The sequence below is a fragment of the Bubalus bubalis genome, chromosome 15, assembly GCF_019923935.1.
Source record: "Bubalus bubalis isolate 160015118507 breed Murrah chromosome 15, NDDB_SH_1, whole genome shotgun sequence".
NCBI classification, from domain to species: Eukaryota; Metazoa; Chordata; class Mammalia; order Artiodactyla; family Bovidae; genus Bubalus; species Bubalus bubalis.
In genome coordinates this window covers 79,288,244-79,302,653 of record NC_059171.1, presented here as the reverse complement: position 1 = coordinate 79,302,653, position 14,410 = coordinate 79,288,244, and the positions used below count along the sequence as shown (strand labels likewise).

General features: G+C 53.7%; 1 protein-coding gene across 6 annotated transcripts in view; it reads right to left on the bottom strand.

Moving 5' to 3' along the window:
- Window positions 1–723: 723 nt before the first annotated feature.
- DENND3 (DENN domain containing 3) overlaps window positions 724–14,410 on the bottom strand; it is a 51,556-nt gene continuing 37,869 nt past the window's right edge. The window contains exons 18-23 of one of the 6 annotated variants that reach the window (XM_025264795.3): window positions 13,474–13,613; window positions 9,360–9,520; window positions 8,008–8,141; window positions 2,639–2,757; window positions 2,420–2,557; window positions 724–2,319 (exon numbers count right to left, since the gene is read on the bottom strand). In XM_025264795.3, the coding sequence (XP_025120580.2) occupies window positions 2,119–2,319; window positions 2,420–2,557; window positions 2,639–2,757; window positions 8,008–8,141; window positions 9,360–9,520; window positions 13,474–13,613 (893 nt within the window). In that variant the 3' untranslated portion in view covers window positions 724–2,118. Of the gene's footprint in view, window positions 2,320–2,419; window positions 2,558–2,638; window positions 2,758–8,007; window positions 8,142–9,359; window positions 9,521–13,473; window positions 13,614–14,410 lie in introns of those variants that run through there. The other 5 variants (XM_025264796.3, XM_025264797.3, XM_025264798.3 and 2 more) reach the window with 5 other exon arrangements.

The following is a 14,410-nucleotide window of genomic DNA, read 5'->3' as shown; positions in this document are numbered from 1 at the left end:
TGTCTTTCTCTGACTTACTTCACTCAGTATGATAACCTCTACTTGCATCCATGTTGCTGTAAATGGCGTCATTTCGTTCTTTTTGTGGCTGGATAGTATTCCATCATGTATACGTGCCACATCTTTGTCCACTCTGTTGATGGACATCCAGGTTGTCTCCGTGTCCGGCTGTTGTGTATAGTGCCACTACGAACAAGGGTGCATTTATGGTTTTTTTTTAAATATTTGGCTGCATCGTGTCTCAGCTGTGGCTCGTGGGCTTAGCTGCTCTGTGGCATGTGGGATCTTAGTTCCCCGACCAGGGATCAAACCCATATCCCCCGCATTGCAAAGTGGCTTCTTAACCAGTAGACCACCAGGGAAGTCTTGCATGTATCTTTTTGAATTATAGTTTTCTCTGGAAATATGCCCAGGAGTGGGATGGCTGGATCATACGGTGATTCTGTTTAGTTCCTTAAGGGGCCTTCATGCTGTTTTCCACAGTGGCTGCACCAACGTATACCCCCACCAGCAGTGTGGGAAGGCTCCCCTTCCTCCACACCCTTGCCAGCATTTATTTGTAGACTTTTGAGTGATGTCCATTCTGACAGCTGTAAGGCGCTACCTCATTGTCACTCTGATTTGAATTTCTCTGATAATTAGTGATGTTGAGCAGTCCTGTACTATTTTAAAGAAGCCCCCCACAAGTTAACATTGGCTAAAGTACAGAAACTGGAAGCAGTGTTAGTACATGAGAATTTATTCCTGATGAGGTGAAAATACCTGGCTGCACGTGGATGGGAATTCAGTAATTTATGTGGATTTCTGACGGGCTTTTACTCAGGTTTTTCATATGTGTACAAAGCCAGAATTCCACCTTCAGCCCTCTGCTGCTGGTCTCGTCTTCCCCCTAGAAGTCAGGGGAACACACCTTCCCCAGAAGGACGGACTGGGACGATTCAGCCACCTGGCTCTTCTCTGCACCACAGTCTCAAAACAATCCAGAACATGATCATATCTTCCAGACTATTTGGGTTCTATGTGACCCAGCCAGAGGCCGGGCCACAGCTCTCAACCGGGAGTCATTGCAGACGCCTCGGAAGCCTGGCTGTGTCCGGGGGGGCCTGACAGAGACCTCGCTCACAAGGTCTGGCAGGATGTCTAACCGGGTTCCCCAAACCCAGGGCAGAGGGTGTGGCAGCCAGCCTCCTGTGGTGGAGCACACGGTGGGTCCACAGGGGACAGCTGGGGCCCTGATGCAGCGCTCCCTCCATGCCCAGCAGCGAAGCCGAAACAGGGACGAAAGCTCAATGTTACAGTAGAGTTGTACAAAAGGTCTTTAGCTAGTATGATTATCTTCAGTTAAATAATAAGGCACTGTCTACATATACATTACACGCTGTGCACCCAGGATCCAGATGCAGCAGAAATGGACACGTGTGTCCAGTAAGGGTTTGTTTGTACTGTTTTAGATAGAATGCTGATCTTTGGTATAAAAAGGGTCTCTCTTCATTATAAAAACACTGCATTTGTTAAAAAGAAAAAACACAGAGCCTGTCTCAGCTCCATGCAGACAGCCTCACCTCAGTGCTGTCCCCTCCCTGGGCAGGCTCTGCCACCTGCTCTGACGGGCAACAGCAAGGGCAGGTGCAAACCTACTCAACCACAACACGGTCATTTAAAAGCAGCCCTTCTTGTGAGCTTTGCTGGAAACAAGAGGTCAGCGTGCGGCTGCCAGGCTCCTGTAAGCCTGGTGTCTGGTGAGTGAGTGAGGGAAGTGGGTGGGAAAGCATGGCCAGAGACCAGCGGTCTGCAGCTCACGGGTGCCTTGGCTCAATGGCTCCCGGCTGGCCTGGTGCTGGCCCAGGGCGTAGATTCTGGAACCATCCAGACAGCACGGGAGGGCTTCTCGGCAGAGGCTGCCTGAGAAACCGCAACCCCTGCTGAAACGGTCCAGTTTCATCAGCCAACGTCCAGGAGGGGAAGTGACAACAGCGGTCAGAGAACCCAGGAGGCCCTGCAGCGGGCCGCCCCCAGCGCCGGGCGGACGGCCCCAGCCGGCTCGGACCGCCGCCCCTGGGAAGCACCAGCAGCTGGCCGAAGGCATGTCCCTGGCTCACAGGGCACACACCCCTTCGGTCACTCGACCTTCCAGATGGCGATCTTCCCCTCCTCAGGGCCGGCGCCGCTCAGCACGTATCTGTCCTCCGCGGAGCACAGCGTCTTCACCGTGTCCGCGTGGGCCACCAGCTCCTTCTCCACCGTCCTCCTCTCTGTATCCATCACATAGATCTTCCCCTTCAGTTGCCCCTGCGACAGCCCTGTGGTGCCTACCCAGATCTGCCAGGAGAAGCGGGCATTGCATGTGTAGCACAGCTGGGAGGTGTGTGGGGCCCCTGGGCAGGCAGCAAGGGGCACCCCCAGGCCCGCATCCTCTCACCTGCTTCTTCACCCTGATCATGCAGTTGATCTCAGAGCAGTCCTGGAGGTGGATCCTCTGTGGGGGCTGGGCTAGGTCCTGCAGGCTCCAGACATAGACGTCGGGGTACCCAGCACAGACCGCCCAGAGCTGCTCCTGCTAAAGTGAAACGGGTCAGGGCGAGCACAGTGGCAGTCCTGCGGCTCAGGGGCACCAGCCCAGCCCAACGCGCCAGGGTACCTCGGGCATGAGCTGGAATCCCAGGAAGGAGGTGCCTGTCTCTTTAAAGCCCCCAGCGATCTTCAGCTTTTGACAAGAAGATCCATTCATGTTCACCATCAGGATGCTGTCCCCAGTGCCTGCAGGACCGAAGAGCAGGATGAGGGGCGGGCACAGTGAACGTGAAGCCCAGGGACGAAAGGGCCGTGAGGGCTCGGGGTGACCGGCAGGCCACGGCCCCTTCCCCACATCTGAGTGCGGCATGAGACACTCTAACTGTAGCCTCCGTGTTACAGGCCTAGACAGCATGTTAAAAAGCAGAGACATTTGCCAACAAAGGTCCATCTAGTCAAAGCTATGGTTTTTTCCAGTGGTCATGTATGGATGTGAGAGTTGGACTATAAAGAAAGCTGAGCACAGAAAAATTGATGCTTTTGAACTCTGGTGTTGAAGAAGACTCTTGAGAGTCCCTTGGACTGCAAGGAGAGCCAACCAGTCTATCCTAAAGGAAATCAGTCCTGAATATTCATTGGAATGACTGATGCTGAAGCTGAAACTCCAATACTTTGGCCACCCGATGAAAAGAACTAACTCATTGGAAAAGACCCTGATGCTGGGGAAGACTGACGGCGGGAGGAGAAGGGGAAGACAGAGGATGAGATGGTTGGATGGCATCACTGACTCGATGGACATGAGTTTGAGCAAACTCCAGGAGTTGGTGATGGACAGGGAGGCCTGGCGGGCTGCAGTCCACAGGGTCGCAAAGAGTCGGACACGACTGAGCGGCTGAACCGAACCTCCACATGGTGCTTTCTCATCTTCCCTCAGAGACCCTTGGGCAGTTAGCACTACCAACGAGGGAGCGGGTGGAATTCCTCCTGCCATGGTTATTTGCAGCCACGCCATGTGCTGCCCCCGTGGGTAAAGATCAGAGCTCTAGGTGATGGTTCCCAGCCTTGTGGGACACATCTCTCTGCTGAAGCTCCTCTCTGCTTCTATTAATCACTCGAGCAAACCAAGTCTCCCCATCATGAGAGCTACAGGTCATCAAAATTATCCAGCAGCGAGGTCATCAGATCAAGGCTCCAGGGGAGACGGAGTCAGGTTCAAGATAAGGTGAGAGGCTGCAGGGCTGTCCTCTCGGGGTTTTTATTGCCTGCTCCCTCTGCCTCCCACCCTTCATGAAGCCACAGGGACAGGAGGACGCAGCCCCGCCCCCACGGGCAGCACCGTCTGGTTGCAGAGGGAGGAGGTGCAAGCCCCCGAAAGGGCTCGGGCTTCCTGTCACAGTGGGTGGACTCCAACTCCTGAGGACTTGGCAGTGCTCAGGACTCAGGAGCTCAGCTGGGTTCTCAGTCACAGGAGGCGAGAGCCTCTCCTTCCTGCCCGAAACCTAATAGAAACCCCAGCATCCCTCCAGGAAGGCTTTCATCCCGAGATGCCATTGTCCACTTGGCCTAATTAAGAAGGTCCTTTCAGATGCTTCAACTTGTTAGGAATACCAGGGCAGCAGGACGTCCTGCCAAGAGGTGCTAATGCCCCCAGGGACCCTCCTGCTTAGTGCCAACCAGCACACTCACTGCCCACCAAAACTGCAGAGGGCGGCAGGTGGACTTCACAGCCACCCAGCCTGTGTGAGCGCGCAGGGGCCTGCTGCACATGGAGCAGGGGGTGGGGCCACAGATGCGGGTGAACTGATCACTGGCCTTGATCACAGCCCATCAGGGCCGCCTTCTGGGGTAACTGTCAGTGATCTTCACAGTCACTGACGCTCCGAGGCCCGCATTCCGCCTCTAGCATCTCCCAGCCGCCAGCCTGCTCTCCAGGGGAAGGATGATGGCATTTCCACTTCGCTTTTCAGAGGAGCAAGAGACTGAGGTGCCAGGGACCAGCCCAAAGTGACCAGTCTTGTGTGACGGCCCCAGATCTGACACTGAATGCACACCGAGGCTGCAGCCTGGACTACACATGCGCCTCCCGGTGCCCACCTCCAAGCACAGGGAGCAGGACCAGCGCACTCCCTCCCAGTAACCGCTGGAGCCGCGTCCTGTAAGGGGCGCTCAGGCCTGGGGGTGGGGGTGGTGCTACAGCAGACTTAGGGGAAGGCGCGGAGGGTCTGCAACACTGGTCAGACCAGAGAGGGAAGGCAGGACCCCCAGGCTGGCCTCACCCGGCCTGTGGGGCAGTCAGAGGCGTCGCCCGGCCCCTGCACACTCACACCCTTTCAGGCTGTACCTCGGCGCCCACAGACCCCATCGGCTGAGTGACTGAGGTTTTAGCTTGTTATCCTTGCTTAAAGACTTGGAACAGCACTTCACAGGAAACGCTGCTCTTTACCCAAAGAACTCCTGCTTTTCTCTTGTGCTTTTCTCATTGTTAAATAGGAAAACTACTTACTGTACTCATTAACTTGAAAACTATGAGGAATTCCACCCTGAAAACGAGGTTTTCTACCTTTATTCTAATCTGTTATATCCCTCCCCGTATTTAACAAGGACCTTTTAGTCCCAAATGCATCCATGAATGGACACACACACGTCTGACAGTCACCGGAGACCAACCAAAGCTGAAGGATATAGTCTTGGGAAGAACAAAACTCAGTGAGTGGCACAGTTCCCGGGGTTCCCCTCAATTCAAGAAAGTAAACCTCAAGCAAGATCAGCACAAAGCCCTTCACACCCAAGGGCACTGTTCCAACTCCTGCAAACCAGAGACAGGACCGTAAAAGCAGCCACTGACCCCAGACATACTCTGTTCCGCAGAGCAGTGGGAATGATGGCTGACTGCTCATCAGGAGCAAGAAGAGCTGCGAGACGATGGAACGGCATTTCTAATGTGCAGGGAAACTACACCTGGACTCCGTGTACAGCAGACACAGGTCACTGGAAATCCTAAGGCTAAGAGGCAGTGTGATGCAAGACAGAAACCTGAATTTTAAGAAGGGACAAAGCTCACCAGAAATGATAACTATATGGACAAAAATAAATTTTTTTTCTTAATTTTTTTGCAAGACCATTGAGAACTTAGGCAAAGTTTTCTAAAATATGAAGTTTATCACAATCATGGCAATAAAATATGGCATTTAACAACAGGAAGGGGAAAGAAAGGTAAATGGAATTAATTCTACTGCTGTGCACTGTGTCCATTATACATGAAGCGCTGTAATAATTATTGAAGGTATGTAGTGAGAAGTTAAGGTTGCATATTGAAATCCTTAGAGCCACTGCTAAAAAGTAGAACAAAGCCTAAAGAACTAAAGAGACAAAAAAGAAGATTAAATTGAGTATTTAAAAAAAGCCCAAAAGGAGACAGGTAAGGAGTAAGAAAAGAAGTACAGATGGGAAAATGGAGGGGAAAAAAAAAGGGTTACAGCCAGCCATGACACGACTGGGCGGCTTCACTTTCACTTTTCACTTTCATGCACTGGAGAAGGAAATGGCAACCCACTCAGTGTTCTTGCCTGGAGAATCCCAGGGACGGGGGAGCCTGGTGGGCTGCCGTCTCTGGGGTCACAGAGTCGGACAGGACTGAAGAGACAGTCCATGAGTCATCAGGGGAAACGCAACCAAAGTCACAGTGAGGTACCACTGCACACCCACCAGGACAGTTATAATAAAAAATAGATGATAGGTTTGGTGAGGACGGGGAGGAACTGGAAGCCTCATATACCACTGGTGGGGATATAAAATGATGTGGCAGCTTCAGAAAAGATGACAGTTTCTCAGGTGGTCAAACATGGTTAACCCAGGTCCACCCACAGGGAACCAGTAACCGAGCTGTAGCATCCACACAGTGGAACGAAGGCGCTGTCGCTCCTCAAACACTGTGGATCAGTTCAGTTCAGTCCTGTCTGACTCTTTGCAGCCCCATGAATCGCAGCACGCCACGCCTCCCTGTCCATTACCAACTCCTGGAGTTCACTCAAACTGATGATGAACCCTAAAAACATCACGTTGCCTGTCCTGAGCCAGATGAAAACAGCGCACGCTGTAGAGCCCATCTGCAGTTAAGTTCAGGAACCAGGAAAACAAACCCACGGAAGAAATCAGAACAGGCGTTTCCCTGGAGAGGGGCACGGCAGGACCAGCGGCCCTGGTGGAAGCGTTCTGTGCCTCCCGTGTCAGGTGTTATGTGGTGTGCACTTTCAACACACGGTGAACTACACACACACTGCATCTCATCACGGGTAAAACAAGCTTCGATTTAAAAAGTATCCATGACCATGATCCGTGGTATCTCGCACACGCTAGCGAAGCCTTCAAAGTGCAGGCCACCTTTGTGCTGTGACGTTCATAAATACAGAAGCCACGCCTCAGGCGTCTGCACCTCCCCATCACAACCCGCCCCCCTCAGTGAAGTGCCTGCTTAGGACCACACACAGAGGATGGGGCCAGGAGGGCTGTGGGAGCAGCGGCCATGGCCCCAAGGGCTCAGCGAGAGCAGGAGGGAGGCGCACTGGGAGGGGAGGGGCACCGGGAGGAGGAGGGGGCGCAGGGAGGGGGTGGGGGCAGAAGGAGAGGGAGGGGCAAGGGAGGAGGAGGGAGCACAGGGAGGGGAGGGGCAGGGAGAGGGGGAGGGGCAGCGGGAGGGGGCGGGGCAGCGGGAGGGGGCGGGGCAGCGGGAGGAGGAGGGGTCACAGGGAGGGGAGGGGCACTGGGAGGGGGAGAGGCATGGGCGGGGAGGGGCACGGGAGAGGGTGGGGCAGCAGGAGGGGGGGCAGCGAGGGGGAGGGGGAGGGGGAGGGGCAGCGGGAGGAGGAGGGTCACAGGGAGGGGAGGGGCACTGAGAGGGGGAGAGGCATGGGCAGGGAGGGGGTGGGGCAGCAGGAGGAGGAGGGGACACGGGGGGGGGGGCAGCGAGAGGGGGCGGGGCAGCGGGAGGAGGAGGGGTCACAGGGAGGGGAGGGGCACTGGGAGGGGGAGAGGCATGGGCGGGGAGGGGCACGGGAGGGGGTGGGGCAGCAGGAGGGGGAGGGGCAGCGGGAGGGGGAGGGGCAGCGGGAGGAGGAGGGGCAGCGGGAGGAGGAGGGGTCACAGGGAGGGGAGGGGCACTGGGAGGGGGAGAGGCACGGGCGGGGAGGGGCACGGGAGGGGGTGGGGCAGCAGGAGGGGGAGGGGCAGCGAGGGGAGGGGCAGCGGGAGGGGGAGGGGACACGGGGGGGGGGGCAGCGAGAGGGGGAGGGGCAGCGGAAGGAGGAGGGGTCACTGGGAGGGGGAGTGGCACGGGAGAGGGTGGGGCAACGGGCAGCTGCACACTCCGGAGGGATGTGGGGACCAGGAGCCCCAAGAAGGAACCTGCGTTCTGAAGCCCCAGTTGGAATGCCACGCGGAAGAAAGGGCCTGGCCTCTTCCTGGCCTGGCGGGGGCAGGGGCCAGGGCCGGGGCACTTACAGCACCAGAGGCGGCCGCCATGCGGTCTGATGGCCGAGAGCCCTCCACCGGGCACCTGGAACCTGCCGGTCACCCGCAGGGAGCTTGCGTTCCACGCCAGGACAGTCCCGTCGGCGCTGCACGAGTACACGGTGCTGGGGGGTGAACACACACGCACACTTAGCTGAGGCCCCGAGAAGACCACATGATGGTGATGATGACGCTGATGATGGAAAGATGGCCCTTCCATCCAGAAAGAACAAAGCTGCCACCAGGCACAGCACCCACGACCCACCCATGGGGATGTCAGGGTGGTGGGCGTAAGCTCAGGGCCCATGCCTGCCCCCAGCACCTCCCAGTATGGTTCGCCATCCCTCCATCAGGGACTGTGAGCAGAACCTCACTAAAATCTACCTCCCCCAACAAGGGGCCAGAAACCCAGTGCTCCCTGCACCCCTGCACACGCGAGGTCAAGGGTCAGCAGGGCTCAGGGACTGGCAGCTGCAGGGGGCGGGCTCAGCTAGTGCTGTGTGTGCCCTTCACCTTCGGATCGCGTGTCACCTTCAACTGAGGACACACGGCACCCCTGAAACTCGGGAGACAGGAGGGTGGGGGTGGCTCCAAGGGAGCCACCAAAAAGGAGCCACGGTCACTATGTGTCCACTTGCTCCCAGGCCACAGCGGGAAGCAGGCTCCGCCTCAGTGCCCCCACCCCTCACCTGCTGTGTGCCAGGCCCTGATCTAGGCCCAGGCCACAGCGAGAGGACAGATCGGGGCTGCCCTCAGGGCCTGACGATCTCAGTGAAGTAAGGACAGTGAGGAATGAGGTGAGGTTCGACAGCTGACAGGCTGAACTGCAGTCCCGAAGAAAGATATGTTGATGCCCTTACCCTCCTGCACTTCAAATGCCACCTTAGTTCACAGCAGTGTCTTCACAGAAGTAGTTAAATGACGCTAACAGGGTGGATCCTAATCCAGCTACTGACCAGCATCCTGATAAGAAGGGCACAGCTGGACACAGGCACAAGGGGGTCCCATGCGAAAACGGAGGACTTCGGTGATGCGTCCACAGGCCAAGGACAGCAGGCCAACCCCAGAGCCAGGGAACGGGCAGGGAGGCCAGGGGCCCGCTGCGTGCCCACCATGCTCACCCCGGAGGGGGTCTTCTCTGACCATTTCTTCAGACCGCTTCTCTGTACTCACAACCAGAGCCACGCAGGGACATCCCCTGGCTCGCCTGCCAGACCTGCTTCACTCCCCCTGCCCAGTCCAGGCCCTGCCGGCCATCACCCACAGCCACCAGGACCCTGCCGTCTGGGATCCCAACCCGCCCATGAGCCAGGCAGCGCCCCACCCAGTAAAGCCCGCCACACCTGGGTGCCTGCACCCCGTCCTGCACAGCCAGGCCCGTGACGCTGGAGCGGTGGTCGGTGAGCTGCTTGTTGCAGGACATGCTGTGGACATTGATGATGTAGATGACCGAGTCCTCCGAGCCGACCCACACCTGGCTCTGCTCCGCCATCACCATGCAGTTCTGTTGGGCCAAGGAGACAGCATCGCGGTCAGCGGCTCGTGTGTCGCGCGCCGAGCTGCCGCTCCTGGGGACCCACAGGCTCAGGTTCCTGCTGGCCTCAGGCCACACCACTGTCACGCGATCAACACGTCATCACTGATGTGCATTTCTGTTTAAGGACACCTTTGATCCTTGAACGACACAGGTCCAAACTGTATCCACACCTTATGGAGAATAAGGCTCTTCAGCTCTACACTAGGGCACCATTTTAAACAGCAAAATCACACACACACACAAAGCAAAAAAACGTGAAAGACGTGGTGCTAAATAGGCCATGACAAGGACACCTGTGCGCAGTCTGAGCCGACCCCAGAGGCAGAGTTGCCTCACCCGACCTCGGATAAACCGTGCACTCAGCTCCCGGGCCCTGGCCATGAGCACGACGGGACAACCACGAAAACTCCATTAGCGTTTGTTCTGGGGCCACAAATCAATGAGCGATGAGGCAAATCTGCAAACAATGATGACTGACTGCACACTAGCAAGAAACAAAACCGCCGGCGCTCCTGCCACTGGAGACAGCGCTCAGGGATGCCGGCGTGGCAAGAACGACAACAGCGACTATCTGCAGAGTTTCCGAAATTAGAAATCAAGGGCTAAAACACCGAAGAGTTATAAGAGCCATGTAAACGTGTGAACCGTAAGTGTGTCTGCTGGTACATCTCAACCAACCCGATTGCATCCCTAAAAATTTCCTGAGCTGGTGTCAGACTTCATCCATGACGCTAGCAACTTTTTACTGAAACTGAACAGATGTCTCAGGTTTTCAAATACAAGAATAACAGTTACATCATGTTGGAGGGGCTGAGGCTAGATCTAATACAGTAAATCACTATCAATGGTGGTTACTGTTACTTTATCTGGTGGTTACCATTACTTATCTGGTGGTTACTTTTACTAATCGTTGCCACATGAAAGAGCTTATAAAAACTGATAGTTTCAATTTTACCAATACGTATTCTCGAAAGATGCTACTTTGCTAATTTCAGAATTATTTTAAAAAGCCCTTTCTTTTGTGGCATCTACCAGAGGATTATTATAATTTTAGTAAAATGTCTTTCTTTAGTGGCCCAAGGATATCTCAGATAAACCACTTTGAATGTCAAATTTCAGAGGAGGCAGCATTTTCTTTTTTTTTTTTTTTAGCATTTTCTAGAGATAATTGCCCGAGTTACTGCCTTGTCAAATGATACAAAATGTCCCTGTGAAACTAGTGGGAAGATATTTTCACATAATTTGTTAACTTTCTGCTTTAATTAAATGTTCAGTTCAGTTCAGTTGCTCAGTATCAGTCGTGTCAAACTCTTTGCAACCCCATGAATCGCAGCACGCCAGGCCTCCCTGTCCATCACCAACTCCCAGAGTTCACTCAGACTCACGTCCATCGAGTCAGTGATGCCATCCAGCCATCTCATCCTCTGTCGTCCCCTTCTCCTCCTGCCCCCAATCCCTCCCAGCATCAGAGTCTTTTCCAATGAGTCAACTCTCCGCATGAGGTGGCCAAAGTACTGGAGTTTCAGCTTTAGCATCAGTCCTTCCAAAGAAATCCCAGGGCTGATCTCCTTCAGAATGGACTGGTTGGATCTCCTTGCAGTCCAAGGGGCTCTCAAGAGTCTTCTCCAACACCACAGTAATGTTACCTGGCCTAACTGGCGATCAATAGAGACTGATACAAAGTGCAATTTGATTTCATTTTCAGGAGGATTTTAAAGTTATTCTGTTATTAAACAGTCTTTGAAATACTTGTAACTAAGAAGCACCAGGAAAAAATTAAATTTTAGAGTAAGAATGATGTCCTTAATTTCTCCTTCTTGTTTTTTGTTTGATCTAAAGCATTATTAGACTTCTATAAATATTTTGCTCTAATGTGTCTTGGATCCCGTTCCTTTATCATCCGAAGCTAATTATTTGAATGTGAAGGGGGATGGTTTTTAGCAGCTTTAAGAATGATCCCCACCCTTTGGCAACATGGACTTGAATCACAGTGTTTCTGTCTCACCCCAGTTTTGGAAGCATAGACCGTGCCATAGATTGTCCCCTTGTTTTTAGATGATGGAACGTGACCATCAAAGTGGAGATAAGCTGAACACTTAGGTATGCAGACTTCACCTTGCTTTTCACATGATAAAAAAAAAGTTGTTTCATGTTAAAGGAGTTGGCATGAAAATTTTCCTAGCAAGACCCCTTGGGACAGTGGCTTCTTTTGTACCCTCTGAGGGTCTTAAACAGGATGAAGCCCACCAGAGAGTAGGTGTGACAGCATTTTGAACAGCAGGGTAGTGTCGCCAAAGACACTCGAACCCCACCAGAAAGAAAGCACCGATCGCCCCTCTCCTGGAAACACCAGAATTCACAAGGCCCGTTCCTGGTGTGGTTGTGTTAGGCCCTGGGGCATGTGGGTGACATCACACAGAAACAAATGATTTTCAAAGAGCCGTGAGGGGCCTTGAGAAACCTCCAAAAACCAGTGGGCTGATCCTGGTGGCACTAAGGGCTACAGACCTAACACTGATCCTGGGTTTCTAGGGGCTCGGGTGAGGTGGTTTTTTGCATGAAATTTAAAGATGCTTGCTCCTTGGAAGAAAAGTTATGACCAACCTAGATAGCATATTAAAAAGTAGAGACATTACTTTGCCAACTCAGGTCTGTCTATTCAAAGCTATGGTTTTTCCAGTGGTCATGTATGGATGTGAGAGTTGGACTATAAAGAAAGCTGAGCGCTGAAGATGCTTTTGAACTGTCGTGTTGGAGAAGATTCCTGACAGTCCCTTGGACTGCAAGGAGATCCAACCAGTCCATCCTAAAGGAAATCAGTCCTAAATATTCATGGGAAGGACTGATGCTGAAGCTGAAACTCCAATACTTTGGCCACCTGATGCGAAGAACTGACTCATCTGAAAAGACCCTGATGCTGGGGAAGATTGAAGGCGGGAGGAGAAGGGGACAACAGAGGATGAGATGGTTGGATGGTATCACCGACTCAACGGACAAGAGTTTTAGTAAACTCCGGGAGTTGGTGACGGACAGGGAAGCCTGGCGTGCTAAAGTCCATGGGGTCACAAAGAGTCGGACTCAACTGAGCGACTGACCAGAATAGAACTTTCTTTTAATACAGTAAAGTTGACTAAGTTCTCAGTCTAAAAGCTCAAACAATTGAGATTTCTCAACCATGTGATAACTATAATATGATGCAAATTTAAGTGGTTCTCAGTCTCAACCCCAAATATGTTAAAATAATTCCAGTGTCCACTTTTGGTGACTGGAAATGTGAATGTGAAAATACCGCCCTGCCCTTCACAGGACTGAAACCCAGTTTTATAATAGTTTTCAGAGTGTGGGGGTGGTTCAAGCCATTATCTGCTCACTTAAATAAGACTATTTAAGTGAAAGACAGAACAGGTTTATATTCAATTTAAAAGCTCGAGATAAATGAAAACCCCTCAGGCTTCCTTGGTGGCTCAGTGATAAAGACTCTGCCTGCGAATGCAGGAGACACGGGTTCGATCCCTGATCCGGGAAGATCCCACATGCTGTGGAGCGGCGAGGCCCGTGTGCCGCAACTGCTGAGCCTGTGCCCTGGTGCCCGGGAATCACAGCTCCTGAGGCTTCAGTGTTCTAGAACCCGTGCTCCACAGCAGGAGAGGCCCCTGCAGTGAGAAGCACCGGGACTGGAGAGCGGCCCCTGCTCAGCGCACCCACAGAAAAGCCCGCACAGCGACAGAGACACACACAGCCCAAAGCAGACAGACAGAAACACAAAGCTCTTAAGAATGAAAGCCCTGACCCCAACTCAACAGGACTCAGTGATGCCGTGGGGTTCAAGTATCCGCTGCCTATGCAGGTGGACATGTTCGCTTTCCAAAACTGCAACTTAACCCAGAAGCTGATGAAAAGTGTCCACACTGTTTACTCACCAGCTTAGAAGTGCCCACTCTAAAGCAGTGCTGGTGAACCGTCCAGGAGGAAGCGTCGAACACGACCACCTTGCCCTCGTTCAGCGCGCACCATAGTTTGGGGTGAGCATCCTCCACTTTTTCCGCTGGGTCAAGATGCCCTGAAGAGGAAAGCAACCCGACATGTTGAAAGAAAACCCCCTGCTGCATCAGCACGGGATTCGTGATTCGTGCCAAGACTCAGGTCCTGCTCAGGGCCAGGTGCCACCCTGGGTGCCCAGGCTCCAAAGGCGAGCACAGCCTGAACCGCCAAGCCCCTTGGAGCTCAGAGTAGCGGACCGGCTGGTTCAGCCAGAGAAGCACAGAGACAGAGCCCTCGCCCGGGCAGGATGGCAGGAGGCCTGAGCATTCTCCTGGGGGCAGCGCTTCAGGCAGCGGGAAGGGGGCTCAGGGACAGAGGGAGGGTCTGTGGCCCCCCCGCAACGAGCACAGCCGGGCTCCTGCGGTCCCCACGTGGCCACCCGCACTGAGCACCACCGGTCTTTCCCGTCGCGGCCGCTCTGACACTGTGAAGATTTTGTTTTTTCGCTTGTGGTTTGTCTGCATTTCCCGGCGCTCATGAGGCTGGTGGCTTTAGTCGGGCGTCTGGATCTCCTCCATGGGGAAGTGTTTACGCCTCCTGCCGGCTTCTGAATTGGGCTCTTACTCTCCTTGACTTGTAGCCACTCTTTAAATACCACTGACTTCAAACACCCCGTGTCGAGTCTATCCTCTTACGAACATCCTTTCCAAGTGTGCTACCATCGCTTTCACGCACTTGAAAGTTTCTTTTAAAAATCCTTTATATGGTCAAATTCACCAACCTGTTCCTTTATGGCCCGTAGTTTTTACATGCTTTGTGACTTGTTTCCTTATCTTAAGGTCACGATTATCGCCTGTATTATCATCTCCAGGCTTC